The sequence below is a fragment of the Kogia breviceps genome, chromosome 12 (assembly GCF_026419965.1).
Source record: "Kogia breviceps isolate mKogBre1 chromosome 12, mKogBre1 haplotype 1, whole genome shotgun sequence".
Taxonomy (NCBI): domain Eukaryota; kingdom Metazoa; phylum Chordata; class Mammalia; order Artiodactyla; family Physeteridae; genus Kogia; species Kogia breviceps.
This window is the reverse complement of record NC_081321.1, coordinates 30,758,036-30,774,514: the sequence shown is the minus strand read 5'-3', so window position 1 is coordinate 30,774,514 and position 16,479 is coordinate 30,758,036. Positions and strand designations below refer to the sequence as shown.

The following is a 16,479-nucleotide window of genomic DNA, read 5'->3' as shown; positions in this document are numbered from 1 at the left end:
AATATGTGTGTGTGTTGGGAGGAGGGGAAACTGGTACGGTGGTCAGTTCTCTCAGGAACTGTCTCCTTATCTGTAAAATGAAAGGAGGGGTGAACTAGAATTGTAAAATGTCCTCCATCTCCAAAATTAATGAAAACTTGCTTACATTTGCTGGGCTCAGGTGTTCTGGTTTCCTTCCTGATAGTTTGAACGCCACTTTTCAATAGAAACTATGGTCAGGAAACAGTCTCTCAGCGAACCATAACCAATGGGCAGCAGATGATCTACAATGAAAACTTGTTCTGTATTGAAATAAAAGCATAGCATGTCCTTCTTCTGGTAATCGCTGACTTATACAAGTAAGCATTGGCTGCACTCTTGAATTTTCCACAAATTCTGCCCGTTAGGAATTTATGATGTAGTTGAGGAGTTAAAAAGTAATAATTACAGGGGCTTCCCTGGGGCTTCCCTGGTGGCGCAGTGGTTGAGAGTCCGCCTGCCGATGCAGGGGACACGGGTTCGTGCCCCGGTCCGGGAAGATCCCACATGCCGCGGAGCGGCTGGGCCCGTGAGCCATGGACGCTGCTGCGCCTGCGCGTCCGGAGCCTGTGCTCCGCAGCTGGAGAGGCCACAGCAGTGGGAGGCCCGCGTAACGCAAAAAAAAAAAAAAAAAAAAAAAAAAAAAAAAAGCAAGGACAAGGGCTTACCTGGTGGCGCAGTGGTTGAGAGTCCGCCTGCCGATGCAGGGGTCGGGGGTTCGTGCCCCGGTCCGGGAGGATCCCACGTGCCGCGGAGCGGCTGGGCCCGTGAGCCATGGTCGCTGCGCCTGCGCGTCCAGAGCCTGTGCTCCGCAATGGGAGAGGCCACAGCAGTGAGAGGCCCGCGTACCGCAAACAAACAAACAAACAAAAAACGTAATAATTATAACAATAACAAAGACATACATGAAGTACAACGGAGATTTGGCAGAAGAAAAATATCATACATCTGGTCCAGAGGAGGAGTGAAATCAGGAAAAGTCTGAAGAAAGAGGTAATTTTTGAGTTGGGCCTGAAATATAGACAAGATTTTAACAGAGTTGTTGGGGAGGCTTCTGTTTCCTCACATGTAAAATGGAGGTAGTAATTGTACCCATTTTCCAGAGTCATTGAAAGAATCAAGTGAAATAATGCATGCTAGTCACTTAGCACATTGCACTGGCAAGGTGGAAAAGCCCTATAAATGCTCCATTGTTATTAATAGGGAAAATGTATAAAACAAAATGAATCATGAAGGAAAATTGATATTTCTGATTATGGTATTAAGGATTCGTTTTCTTAAGGTTTTTTTCCCATAAAGATTTCTGAGGAGATATTTGTCTAGGCATGCTCTTCCAAAGCCAGTTTGCATATGGAGTTGTAATCAGTACTATTTCTTTTAGTCTTTCTGCTAGCAGCAAAAAGGAAGTAGCAAATAACTTTTAATGACTGATTAGAATGTGGAAACCAGAAAAAACACAGGGTAGATAACCTAGAGGGAAAAAAAACTGGTGATAGTTGACCTCATGAATATTGTAGCTTCCTTTTGGATGCTTGTTTAGGGTGTGCTAGAATGTATCTTTTGCCCAAATAAACCTTAGACAGGTGCGGCTAAAGCATCAGTACCTGCTTTGTAAAACAATTCATATTTACAAATGTATTTATATTATATATTATATATGTATGTAGCTCTTTTTATAGCTAGCTTTATTACGTACTTATTGTTAGTGCTGTGATTAACATATGATAAGCAAAGCTCTCAATCTACAAAACAACTCCATAAGGCAGAAAATACATTACTTGGGGCTTCCCTGGTGGCGCAGTGGTTAAGAGTCTGCCTCCTAATGCAGGGGACACGGGTTTGAGCCCTGGCCCGGGAGGATCCCACATGCCGTGGAGCAACTAAGCCCATGAGCCACAACTGAAGCCCGCGCACCTAGAGCCCGTGCTTCGCATCCAGAGAGGCCACTGCGGTGAGAGGCCAGCGCACCACAGCGAAGAGGAGTCCCCACTCACCGCACCTGGAGAAAGACTGTGTGCAGCAATGAAGACCCAATGCAGCCAAAAATAAATAAATAAAAATTTTAAAAAAAGAAAAAAAAAGAAAATACATTACTTACATACAAGAAACATCTTGCCCAAACTCACATAGTCACTCAGCTAATATTTAATGACCTGTACTATGTGTCAGATACATGTTGTAGGAGCTACAGATACATCAGTGAATAAAACAGAGAAGATCCCTGCCGTCTTAGAACTTAAATTCAAATGGAGGGAGGCAGACCACAAACAAGAAATAAACAAAAAGCAAGAAAATACCAATTAGTGATAAGGGCTATGAAGAAATAAAATAGTGATGTGATAGTGAGTAACTGGGGGTACAGTGCTGGTTTCATGGGTGAGCAATCAGTGCAGCTACACAGGGCCCTGTGCTTAGAGGGACCCTACTTTTGTTTAATGCCCTGCTAGTACTGTCTTGAAATTCTTAGTAATTTTATCTTTAGATTTGTTTTGTAAAGCAGGTCTGATAAGACAGTGGAGCATGTGGGTAAGTAGAGGACATATGTGCTATACCCATCACCTCCGTTCCTTGGCACCCCATTCTCATAGCTTTTGTGATGTCCTGTGAGCACAGAATCTTGGTTGATGCACGATGTATGGAAGTTAAGTAAGATTCAAAGCCAGGACAAGTACGAGGTAACGTGTTACATCTACGACGAAGCAGGGATGCTGACACCTGGAGAGGCCATGCTTCCCCTCAAACCAGAACTTGCTTCAAATGCAAAAGAAGGCAATGGCATTCTAAGAAGCACATTGAACAAGAACCCTATCTTATTTCTTATTTACACTTCCCTGTAGCTGCCAACCACTGACTCTGAAAATGATGACATGAAAGGTAAAGAAAGACAAGGAAAGGTAGTTCCTCTTCCTTTCAGTTCTTCCTTATTCATCTGCAAGCCAAAGGCGAGAAATTGTTAGTAGAATGTAGTTATATCAAGAAGTAAAATAAAAACAGTTGAGTTAGTTTTGTGTAATGCTTCCATGGTTCAGTTAAGAATCAAATTCACATGCATGTATGAACTACACGACAGGAATTGTATAATTTATAATTCCACATATGCGTTAAGTGCTTTTCTATTCATACTTAAAGCTGGCATTGAACAATAAAAGATGAATGGTAAAATTATGCCAATAATTAAAATTTTTAATTTTTCTTTATGGAAAATGACATTAAATAGTGTTTTTACTTACTATTTAATGGGAGAGCTCAGAAGAAAGGAAAAAGCTTTTTATTTTAGTATCTTTAACTACATTATTATGTTGCTTTCATAATAAGAGACTGCATTTTTAGTTTGCGCTGGGCCATGCAAATCATGTGAGCTGGCCTTGTGGGAGTGCTACTTTAGATTGAATTATCAGGAGAGGCCCCTCTGAGGAGATTGCATTTAAGCTGATACCTCAAAGACCAAAAGAAGCCAACTATGGGAAGATTCAGGAAATAACATTCCAGGTAGAGGGACTAGTTACTGGGAATGTCCTAAGGCAGGAAAAAACTTTGTTTTCAAGAAACAGAAAGAAGGCGAGTTTCACTGAAAAGTAAAAACTTGGAGTGGCAAAAGATGAGGTTAGAGTTTGGAGAGGCCAGAGTGTGACGATCCTTAAAATCCAGAAGAATTTATTCTACTTGTTTTAGTTAGCCATTGGAAAGTTTCAGGCAGAGGAATAACATAAGTAACTTATGTTTTAAAAGATCACTTTTTTGCAGTGTGGATGCAAGAGTGGACTCAGGGAGATCATCCTGAGTGGTCTATACCTAAAGAATTCCTCACCTTTCCAGATGGAATTTATCATACTCTTGTCATAATTTCTATTATTGCACTTACGGATTTTCAAATTTGTCTCCCTGAACTAGACTGTAAGATACTCTTAATTCTCTCCATATCACTAGTGTCCAGCATTGTTTGCATATTGCAGCTGCTTATTAAATATTTATTGAGTGAATAATTGGGAAAGGATTTTTTGCTCTTATGGCAAAAGCTCTTTCCTCAGAATTTTCTTCAAGTTAGGATAATTAATTAATTAGGTGAGCCATAAGGAAAGGGGTTATAGCAGCCATAAAGAATCTGAAGTAAATACAAAATATCTGAAGTAAATACCAAATATACAGTTGATTTATAAATTTTGAAATTTCGGAGAAAAATACTGACTCAGTCATCAATGGGAATTTGAATTTTTATACTAACTTCCTGAACCCATGTGCAACACATACCCAAAGACACAGCTATTATTGGTGCTAATGTTTTGGCCAGATGTTCCAGACTGATGGCTTGGGATTGAAGTCGGCCTGAGACCTATTTTGACTGGTTTGCATGGTATGTAAATATGGTGCTGAATTAGTTATTGATATTTAAAACTAAGGAATTTTCACATAAAAGTCTGACTTTTCTCTATTTCTTGAGAAGTAACAAACATACAAGTAAACAAAAAGCTTGGAGACATTGCGTCTGCATTCCAGCTGGCCAGAGCCAAGAAGGGCCACTGCCTTTGCAAGAAGCCTATGTTCTCTGTTTTATCACAATCCTCACTCTGTCTGCTCCACTCACTTAAATTACCTGCCTGGCTTCTGGTGGCATTTGTGTTTGTGACAGCTCCTACTGAAACATGTATGTACTAGTACTATTCTAAATGAGAATTTAAAAAAATATAATAAGTTCTTAAATGATACATATTTAGTTTTCTTGCTAAGTTTGCTTGGCTTAACTTGCCTTCCTTGTAGCTTTTATCAATTCGAGAACCAAGGTGGCCAGTCCAGATCCACCCAGATGTGGGACTGCCAGGGAAGGAGGAAATAGTGTTTTGATTTGCTGATAGACAAATACTGAGGAAGAGGAGGTTCTCCAGAGGGCAGGAGAGCTTTGCCACCAATTTGATCTGTAGAAGGTATTCACCATCTCTGCCCTCTTTACCTCCTAGTTACCTCTGTTAGGACTCAGGAATATTGAGGTTAAGGGATGGAATAAATTTAAAACTTCTATAATTATATATCACATAGGCCTTCACTTAAGATCATTAAACACTTCTTGTTTGTCCCAATCTGTGCTGCTGTCTCTGACCCACGCTGCTGTATATCTCTGCTGATAAGGATGATTACGTGTGCCATTTTAGATTGCAGGTACTTAGGACAGTGTCTTTATTTGGATGGTGCCATTTAATGTATTATACTATTTTGTAGGAACCCACATGTTTATTTAGAGAAATGCATGGGGCAGCCCACAAAAGATACTCTGTGGCAAAGCTAATAAAGGCTGTTTCCACAGAGCTATCTAAAGGAATGGGGAAGCACAATAGCCACAAGCAGAAACCACAATGGGTCAATGTTGATAGAATCCCTGGATTGGGAGGTGCTTTTTGAAGGCCAGAAGGGAAAGAAAGTCCGTTGAGAAGGATTTACTACACAGCAGGTCTTGGTGGGATATTCGGTTCTGGGAACTCTTGGCAGTACCAGGGTGCAGTTCATTTACCAGTGTACAAATGGTTTAAAAGAAGGGCATTCAAGAGTCCATCATTTCCATAGCCCACACAGGCTGGTAAATGGGCGATGGACTGCAGAACCCAGCTGCCCAGAGGCAGTGGCCAAATCCGGGAGCCGGTTTAGTATGAATGACTGACTCCTGGGAAGGAGAACGTTCATAGGGGGCTGGGGATAGGGGTCAGAGTCCAAGCTGGAGAGAGGACAATAAGCTAAGCGTGGAAACAAAGGCGAACCAGAGCGGCAGCTGGCAGATTGCTGGCGCTGCGCTGGGGAATCAAGCCTTGCTTTCAGAAAAGAGGCAGGCTGCAGCAGGGCGGGCTCTAGCCGCGGCATTCTCACAGAAGAGCCTGCAAGGGCGCAGGGCTTGTCGCCCTGGGGCGTGCGCAGCTCGCGGCCGGCATCCCTCCCCCCGCGCGCCTCCGGGCCAGCAGCGCCTGGCAGTGCCCGCCGAGGGCAGGGCGGGGCTCAGGCCGGGCAGCGCTAGGTGGGGCCGGCAGCTAGGCCGCCGTTGACACAGTGCGGGGCCAGCAGCCCGGAGAGCCCGGGCGGGTGTGGCGCGTTCAGCCCGGCCTCCCGCAGGCCGCGTCCGCATCAGAGGGGGCAGGGCGCACTTGCCCGTCCAGCAGGAGGCCCCTGGGCGGCCTGCTGGCTCCGCCGCTGCCGCGGTAGCCATTCAGCGCGCCGCGTCTCCGCCCCAGTGTTGGGGGCTGAGCTGGGGAGAAGGGGCGGGCACCCGCGAGCGGTGGATCACCTCCTCCTTCTTCTGCCTCAGCGCTGCAGCCGCCACCTTTCCATTCAGTCGCCCAACATGGCTGGAGCGCGGCGGAGGTGAGCCGTCCGCCCCCTGCAGCTCCAGCCTCCTGCGCGAGACCGCCGCGGCTCCGGCGGCGCTTCAGTTCTGCGGTGCAGAGGCCCAGGGGCCCGGCTGTCTCTCGCCGCCGGCATGTGGGGCGCCCCGGACGAGAGCTCTGTGCGGGTAGCTGTCAGGTGAGGACGGACGCGGCGGCGGGCGGGCTGCGGGCGCGGCGAGGATCTGCTCTGGCCCGGGTCACCGGCCGCCGCGCTGCGGAGACCTGAGAGGTGGCTCGGCGGGGGCCGGGCGGCTCTGGAAACCGAGGCGGCGGGTCTCCGCCGGCCTGGCGCGCGCGGGGCCGAGTGCTGGCTGGGACACCTCCCGCCCTCGGGCCCCGGGAGTTTGCAGGTGACGCGCGGTTGCGCGGCGCCCGGTCCCAGGGGCGCCTGACTCCTCTAGGGGGAGAAGCCGTCGCCGCCTGCCCTGGCCGGGTCGCGCCCCCAAGGAACAGTTGCCTCAGGTTCGGCCGCCTTGGGCGATCGCCTGTCTGGCTTTGCCCGGAGGAGCTGCCCCTCTCCTGGGCTGTGGTTCTCTTCTTATATTTGTAGCGTGACTGTCTTTACGTGTACCTGCAACTCCGGCCTTCGGAGGCAGGAGACAAAGCCTTACAACGGTGGGGGTCTAGATTTCTGTGCAAATGGACGTCTCGTTAAGCATCGGCGGGGACTAGATAGCACCAGCGTGTGGATATTGAAGACATTTCTGGCGTTGGAAGGGATATTATATTTAAGGGAAAATTCCCTGGTGCTAGGTCTGTAGAAAGAAGAAAACTCAGCAAGTGTAAGGGTTAAATGGGTGACTGGGTGAAAAAGAAACATACTGAGGTTCAGCAGGGTGGTTACGATATAAAATTACATATGCCTGGGTGAGAGTTTTGAAATACTAGATACATCAAAATTGTAATTTGGTCAAGGACAGATACACGAGTATTGAATGTAATTTGGATTGTTGATACAATATCAAGAAGCAGAGCTCTGACAGTTGCTCATGGAAAATTGCAACATCATCGCTGAAATATTAATGAAGCATTCATGGTAGAGTAAGTGGCGTTGCTTTTATAGCTCTTATAGTCTGAATTCGTTTCTCTTTATGTATACATTAAAGATTTATAAAAATAATCTGTCCTCTGAGAAATTATTTTTAAAAATTTTCTACCCTTGTAGTCTTTCTGAAAAGTTATTCTTAAAATCCTATCATGTCAGTATTTCTATAGCTATTTTAGTGACAAATCTAGGTTAGGTATAGAAATGGTAGTTTTATATATACTTTTTATCTTTAATCATCTAAAGTATAAAATGAATTTTAAAGTTTTTTTTTCATTCCCTTTACAGACCAGGAGATGACCACCCATGGAGGTGACTGTTTTATGACTGTTTAGAACCACCTTTTATAAAGCTTTTGAAGTTTTAATTTGGCCTTCTTGGTTATTCTAGGGCTACTTATCCAATTGCTGGATTAGTTTGTTTCTCCTGTTTACTGCTACTACCTCTCTTTCGGCCGTTTTTTTTTTTTGCGGTACGTGGGCCTCTCACTGTTGGGGCCTCTCTCGGTGCGGAGCACAGGCTCCAGACGCGCAGGCTCAGCGGCCATGGCTCACGGGCCCAGCCGCGGGACCGGGGCACGAACCCGCGTCCCCTGCATCGGCAGGCGGACTCTCAACCACTGCGCCACCAGGGAAGCCCCTAAACTCACCTTTTTTTTTTTTTTTTTTTCCTGCTGTACGCGGGCCTCACTGTTGTGGCCTCTCCCGTTGCGGAGCGCAGGCTCCGGACGCGCAGGCGCAGCGGCCATGGCTCACGGGCCCAGCCGCTCCGCGGCACGTGGGATCTTCCCAGACTGAGGCACGAACCCGTGTCCCCTGCATCGGCAGGCGGATTCCCAACCACTGCGCCACCAGGGAAGCCCTTTTTTGGCCTTTTAATGCTTATTAGTGACTGTACATGGCAGATGAAGGGGAGAGAAAAAGAGGAAACCCAGTAAGATGCAGTTTTGTTAATTAGCAGGTCTGGTCAAGGAGGTTAAAGAAGGAGCATAAAATAGTAATGAAAACAACAAAAAAAAGAAAATTGGCTGTCAGAGAAACTGTTGTTCGAGAGTTAATATTTTTTTAATCTGTGAATTCTCTAGAATATCACAGGGCAGTTTATTGACTATGCTTTTAAAACTGACGCTGCTTGCAGTGAGGTGAGCAGTCATGAATCACCCTAAAGTGATGTTGACAGACAAATACTTATACTTGGTTTTGGTATGCATGTTAGCACGTTTTTAAGGGAATATGTGTGGGACTGTTTGTTGGGGAAAGGCTTTATAAAAACACTTTGTGAAGTAAGCCACATTGTGAGGATCTTTTTTTTTTTTCATTAAATACATTGTCTGAATAGATTGACTCTCTAAACTTACTTTGCATAGGATAAAAATAGCTTATATAGCACTTTGGCATTTATAAAGTGTATGGACATATGTTTTCATTTAAAACAAATATTTATTGAACATAAAATCCTGTCTCTTTTGTCCTAATTTCTGAGCTAAAAATAACAATAATTATTGGACACATAGTACATGCTAGGGTCAGTGCTGTGTGTTAAGATGTTTTACATCCTGTGAAATTGCATTTATTGATCATAACAATCTTTGACTTAGGTCCTGTTATTATTATGGCCATTTTATAGGTGAGACACAGAAAGATTAGGTAACCCTCCCCAAGTTAAACTGGTAGCAAGTGGCAGAAACAGAGTTCTAACCCAGACAGCTTGACTCTAGAGCTCAAGTTCTTAACCATTAAATCTACATAGGTGTGAGGCAAGAACATGCTTCGCAAAACTTTACTTAGCTTAAGGTCACTTGCCTCTTCCTGGTTATGAACTAGTTTAATTACAAATGAGTGACTTTGACAGGATATTCATACCTCGATATTCCTAGAAACGGGGGAGCTCAGAAAGGGGGAAACTGAACTTACCTAAACTATTTCCTCCGATTTTTTTAATCTTTCCGATGACCTCCAGTCTTACCTTCCAGTCTGTGATAGACTTCATCAGCAGGATAAATAAATCAACACATAGACACAAATGATCAGGGCACTTGACTTACTTTTCGCCTTCAATGAATAATGTAATAACAAATAATAGAGTTGACTCTACTTATGTAAATGCACAGTGTCCTAGAGGTTCTTGTGTTTAATTAGATATGGAGACTTATCAGTATGTTAAAGCTGATGACTCTCTTTTAGGTTTCTCAAAATTTGGGTGCCTGGGTCATACACAGCTTTGGGGAAAAGAAGTTCAACAGAAAGTTCTCATTTAGGAAGAACATTTTAAATTCAATTTCTGAAAATGCCTTTTGGCAGAGTATATCTGAGGTGTTCTGTAGGGTATCTTTCATTGTGGTAGGTATGGATTCAGATCACCTTCCATCCCCCGCTATCCAACCCCATATGGCTATCGAGCACTTGAATTATGATTAATGCTGTAACTGAACCAAACCTGATTCCACTTTCCCAGTGCACAGTAAAGCCAATTTACTGACACCAGGTTGTGGTGAAGTAAAGAACAGCTTATTGCAAGGTGTACCCACTGTGGGGCCAAGCAAGGAGAATGGGCAGCTCATGCTCAAAAGACCCAAAGTCCCTGATGGTTTTCAGGGAAGGGTGTTTAAAGGCAAGGTGAGGGAGAGGGTCTCAGGGTGTGTGATCAGTTGTGGATATCTTTCTGATTGGTTGGTGGTGAGGTAACAGGGTGGTATTTCAGGAGTTAACATCATTAACCTTCTGGTTCCAACTGGCCTGGGGTCTACCTGCTTGTGGTCAGCATAAAGTTAACTTCCTCCACGTGGTGGGGGTTTTAGTATCTGTAAAACCACTCAGGGATATGGCTCAGAATATTATCTATAGCCCTTGAGGAACTAAGGGCCCTTGACTTTGTTTTAATAAAAATAAAACTTATAATTTTGTCTTGCTTGACTGTTTTCCTTTGTGTCTGCATTACTCTGATTAAATATGCTCTTTGGAACTTGGGGAAGGCCTAGGAGGCTAAAGCTTTTCTACAAACAAGAGGCCAGGGACATGGGGAGGGGTGTCTGTCCCCGGGAAGACCCTGCAGGCTCCTGCTTGGTTTCACCACAACTGAGAAACTAACTTTTAATTTTTATTTAATTTTAATTAAATTTAAAAGCTGACAATTTAGTTTTTGGAAAACTTCTAGGTATGCTTGGAACAATGTGGCTATGTGGACCTATTTTTTATCTGTAAAGTTTATGAAATGTAAATACTTATAAAGTATTTCTGATGAAAATGTAGCCTCCTAATTGACATGTATTGTCTGTGTAATATATATTTATAAATCATATATATATGATTTTAAAAACTTAGTATGAAAAATATATCAATCTTTATATTACATGTTAAAAGGATAGTGTTTTGATATGTTGAGTTAAATAAAATATTAAAATTAATTTCATCTATCTCTTTTTCCTTTTTTAAAATGTGGCTACCAGAAATTTTAAAATTAAATATAATGTTGCTACCATTATATTTCTATTGGATAGTGCTGCTCCATAGTTTAAAAAAGTGTGAGGAAGAAGTATAGAATAAAAATGTTCATAGCCACCACATCATAGTTCTGGTATTTTCTGTAGATCAAGAAAATACCAAAATATTGGGTGTCTGTTTTTAGAGTGGTTATATATACACATACGCACATATCTATGCACGTATGTACATGTAAGATTTGATTTAACAGCAACATTTTTTCCCTCTGGGTGCATAGGTGTAGAAAGTTATTGATAATAGACTGATGGTGGCTGACTTCCTAGAAAATGTAGTAAGTTCATAAATGTCACCTACAAAAGTGAGCAATTTTTAGTGTATATTCTATTTTTATTATCTAAGTCGTACACTGAATTGAACCATTCAGTTAACTTAAAATAGTAAACTCAAACATCTTGAATTCTAAATCTAAGACTTTATGAAATGATGTGGTAAAGGAAAGTACAGTGTTTGTTGCAAGGCTCCAACTGTGGGGCCAAGCGAGGGGAATGGGCAGCTCACGCTTTCCCTTTTTCCCACTATGTCTGAATGCTGACATAACATTTGAAACATTTTCCCCAAGAATTTTAGCTTGAACAATATGTCAAGAGCTGAAAGAAAATGGAGATACAGAAAGGACCATTGTGTTTTCATGTTATTGTCTATATGTGGTTGTGAGCTACAATTTTTTTCTTGGCTTTGGCAGAGAACAGGACATATCCTTGACAGTGAGTTTGGATTAGTGTGTAATGTTGTCTAATTTGCTGTGTTTTTACCTTACTACAGCACTTTTAAGAAGTAGCATTGCTCAGCTAGCTTAAGTGCTGATTGGATAGTCAAAAGCTCTGTTTTGGGTCTGCCACTGGCACTGATTTGCAATGTGACCTCCCTGAACTTTCCTTTCCCTTCATGCTGAGATGGCAGTGTAAAGGTATTAAGGGGTTATAAGAACCTTTCCATATGCAGCCTGTTAAATATGTGATTTTTTTTGTTGTTAGCCAAACTGTTGGTACTAACGGTGCCTCTATATTGACAGGAAGGACCTATTTTAACATTTCAAACTTGACTTTCCCACAATATGTTTATTTTGGGTACTGTTGTTACTTAAGAGGAAACATTTAGACTTTTGTGGTCTCTTTGTCCAATTCTGGCTGTAATACAAATATGCAGTATTTTATTTAATCTACATTAAAGCCCTATGAGGTAGGCTGGATAGATACTATCCCTCTTATACAGATGAAAAAGTGAGTCTCAAAGATACTAGGTGACCTGTTCAAGGTTTCTCAGCCACTAAATACCAGAATTGGAACTCAAACTCAGGCTTCTGGTACCTGTTTCTCTGTTCTTAAAAATATTTCCAAATGTTTTCAAAATATTGGGTTGGCCAAACAGTTTATTTGGGTTTTTCCATAAGATGTTATGGGAAAACCCGAGCAAACTGTTTGGCCAACCCAATATTTCACATACTAGTTTCAATGTAATAAGGATCTTTCAAGCTGAAACACAAATATACACGAGGTAGATTATTTGAAACAATTTAATGTTTAGAGAATGTAGAGGCAGATGAGCAAGGCTTTTAGAAATATTTCATGGAAACAGGTGGTTATCTGCTGTTGGTCATTTGTTTATTCCTTTCTTCATGCATCAGGCATTTATCATGTGTCTACTATGTGCTGGCCACTTTCCTACCACTGAGGATACACGACGTGCATGACAGACATGGTCCCTGCTTTCATGGAGCTTAGACCTAGCAGTGTGAGGCTCTTTTAAATGCACAAACTATGTAGGACCTAACACAAAACATATCAACAGCACAATTAGAAATTAGGACAATTGTTGCAGTTTAGTTTTTGTCTCTTTTTTTTTTTTTTTTTTCTGTGGTACGCGGGCCTCTCACTGCTGTGGCCTTTCCGGTTGCGGAGCACAGGCTCCGAACGCGCAGGCCCAGTGGCCATGGCTCACGGGCCCAGCCGCTCCGCGACATGTGGGATCCTCCCGGACCGGGGCACGAACCCGTGTCCCCTGCATCGGCAGGCGGACTCCCAACCACTGCGCCACCAGGGAAGCCCTGTCTCTTATTTTTTTAATAGCATTTTTTTGATTCATATATTCCTCAAGAACAGTGATTTTAAAAACAAAAATTATGTCCTACTTCCAAGCATTTTTCATACAAAAATTGAACTCCAAAGCCTGTACATTAGAAGGATACTATTTCTATCTTTGTATGTGTGATATAACATGTATGCCCTACTTGTATGTCTTCGTATTTGGATCATAAAGTAAGGGAATGAAAGAGAGGAGACTAAAGAGCTTGTAGATGATGTGAGCTGCAAGTCAATGAAGTTATTTATTTAAATATGAGTTGATACTTTTTCTTCAGATAAGGTTTATTAAATTTATAGTGTGGTAGGTCTGATTGTCACTTGGAACTCCACAGAAGTTCAGATTTCATGTCTATTTATTACTACCCCTTGAGCTCTTACCTGCTAATTAGTTAATATTTTGGTGCATAATTATGGGGTAGTAAATGATGCACTAGAAATTCCAGTTTAGTGAAGCCATGAAAGCAGAAATTATCTAGGTAGTTAATTTCATAATCTGCCCAATCTTCCAGTTCCCATCCATTTCTCCTCAAAGAAGTGAACTTGGAATATCCCTTATTATTGATGTTTTCCTGCAAGACATGTTACAGCTTCCCTGTGTGACCCTGACTTATAAATGGTTATTTTCTGTCAACATTAGACATGGCTTTTATCTAAGTTTCAGATTAGGAAGGAAAATACATCAATGAAAATGCATGCTAGATGACATAATTTGTATTCAGTGTATCATTAGAATAATGGATGTTTGTTAGTTTCAGTGCTTCTCTCTGGAGAGCGGATTTGTGAATTCTGTCTTTGAACTTGGTTTCCCAGTGGATTAACTATTTAATCTTCTCACGGTGTTAAAATAGTTTTCTTGTGGCTCAGGCTTTATTTGAAGCAAATGACAGATAAGCCAAAGGGGACCATTTTGATGACATCCTACAATTATTATAAGATATTTCTTAATGTTTAAGAATCATATTTGAAGTTCCTTTGTTCTTAGTTTTTTTGAAATTATTAGACATTTATATATTGAACATAACTTTTAGTACCTCTATAATTATTGGATTTAAAATAGATTTTAAAACTGAAAGGGACCTTGAAGGGACTAGCTGGTTGAGGCCCCTTCTTTAAGATCATTTAGGTAATAGAGACACTGAGCAGTTGAGGGAATTGCTTGAAGTTCCACAACTAGCAGCTCAAGTCTTCCATTGACTGTTGCTGTGGATTTTCTAGGACTTCATGTTTTGCTGGCAGACATCTGAGAAATAGAATAAATTTATATTTTATAAACTACAGCTTTAATCCCTTAAGTGTTCCCTTTAAAAGTTTAATTTGACATTTCAGTGAGTGCTCCCAATCTCAGTGCCCATTATTTTGGCTTTGTGATTGCTTCAATTCTGGAAACTAGACCAGTGATTCTAAAAAGGACCCCTTAAGAGGTAGAGAGAGAGGGATCCCTGGAGTAGAAATCCAGGTCTATATTTTGAGGTTCCTATTATATTAAAATGTGAAGAAATGCCAGAACTAGGTTATAAAAATAATATAGACTGTTTTCAACATATACATATAACCCATTAATACTTTAACAACCACCATGGAAATACAATGTCTGTGTACATTAATTTGGAAATAGTATTAATCATGTAAATAGTAGGATTTTGTGAATGCTAGGCCTGGGACATGTGGCCTTCTCCCTCTCCCCTCACCTTGGTTCTTAAAACTTTTTTTTCCTACCCCAACAGATTTGAGGATTATAGCACATTCCAGTAATAATGGCAGCCTCACTATGGAGGGATGCCTGGAGGTTGGGGAAGGGTAGAGGTAGGGTAGGGTCAGAGTGGTATATTTATTGGGATCTGGAATTGGAGCTGGAGGTAGAAATCTGAGTGGTTTAAAAAAAAACACTTTTGAGTATTACTTCACTAGAAAGGTGGTTTGTAAACTTTTAAATAACGTCTCAGTCCCTCCTATCCTTATTTTGAAGGAAGTAAAGGATACAATACATTTTGGCCATACTGGAGGCCTGTCATCCAAAATATATCCTGAATCCTACCTCTACTTGAAGCTTTTCTAGACTTCATGCAGGGAAATTTCTGCCTTTTGGGGCCACAGACCTTCTTTATGTGATTCTCTCTCTCTAAAATTCCAGTGGGAGAGGTATACACAATATTATGATTTTCACTGTTCAGCTTGAAATGTCCCTCAAACTGAGAGAGTATTTGACATTTTTTTAAAAGAAGGTGCTAATATACTGACAGCACTATTACAATAGAACATTTGAAGGACATTGGGGTTATTGGATTGAAACAAGCTGATATCTTCATGTCCAAATTTGGAATGAAGGTCATTCAGGATTTAGCCCCAGGCTAACTTACTTGGGTACTATTTAGAGCAAGGAAACCAAGAAATTTTTCACACTTGGTTTTAGAGAAGTGGGCATCATGAACCCACCCAGGGGCTAAATCAAGGACAGCTTAAAGTTTATCTCCTACTCTTTGGATCTCTTAGTATGTAGTAAAATTTTAGTTTTCGAGATTGGATTTGACCTTATTCTCAATTTGGGGGAGCTATGTCTATCACTTAGGCAGGGCAATATCAGTTCTTCTGAGTAGGATGAATGAATTATATTTTTTCAGGGTAGATATTCACATTATTTGACACAGCTACATAGAATAAATAAGAGGCTTTTTCTTTCAGCAAACAGGAATAAGAAACCTTGGAGAGGGTCAAGCTGTAGTTAATTATTATGATGTGGTATGTTGATCACATGGTGTACTAATGAGGCATAGGGCACCTCTACCCTCAATTGTATGCCTTATAATGTTAATTTACTGTTTTAGATCAAAATTCATTCATTTATTACATAATTATTGAATGTCTGTTGTGTACTGGAATCACATAAGTTGAAGGCATTAAAGCAGTTGGAAACGATGTGATATAATAGAACGAACATTGGATGATTAGAAAACTGTTTTGGTCTTACCAATGATAAACTTGGCTTTGTGTATAGATAGTTATCCACCTACCTCAGTGGACTTGGGAAAAGAACAACAGAGACAAGCATGGGAAAGCATATGGAAAATGGTTTTTACACAAACACAGGCAGTAATACTATTAGAGATGAGTTTGATATATAACCAACAATGAATATATTGGTTATATTCCAAACTCTAGCAATTAGATTAGTCATTCTCTAATATGTAAGCCATAACTTGAATTTTCAAAGTACTTTATAGGTGTTGTGTCTGTTCTCTTGCTTTTTGAGTGCCTATTACTTACACCACTATGAATGTAACAAAAATGCATATAAATACTTCCAAAAACCTTACTTTACCCAGTCTCCTAGTTTTCATTTTGTTTTCAACATGTAAATCACATACTATCCTTCTCTATCTTACCAAATTCCTTTTTATATAGTTAAGTAAAATCCACCATTTTTATTCTTTCCTTTCTCTTCTCACACAAGACTTTCAGTTGGTATGGTTTTTAGT

General features: G+C 41.4%; 1 protein-coding gene across 9 annotated transcripts in view; it reads left to right on the top strand.

Annotated features, from left to right (window-relative positions):
- The first annotated feature begins 5,854 nt into the window (after nucleotides 1-5,854).
- Nucleotides 5,855-16,479, top strand: part of KIF21A (kinesin family member 21A) — a 159,670-nt gene continuing 149,045 nt past the window's right edge. For 6 of the 9 annotated variants that reach the window (XM_067009069.1, XM_067009066.1, XM_067009068.1 and 3 more), the window contains exon 1: nucleotides 5,855-6,516. In XM_067009069.1, coding sequence (XP_066865170.1) covers nucleotides 6,473-6,516 — 44 coding nt within the window. In that variant the 5' untranslated portion in view covers nucleotides 5,855-6,472. The remainder of the gene's footprint in view (nucleotides 6,517-16,479) is intronic. The other 3 variants (XM_067009067.1, XM_059082251.2, XM_067009070.1) reach the window with 2 other exon arrangements.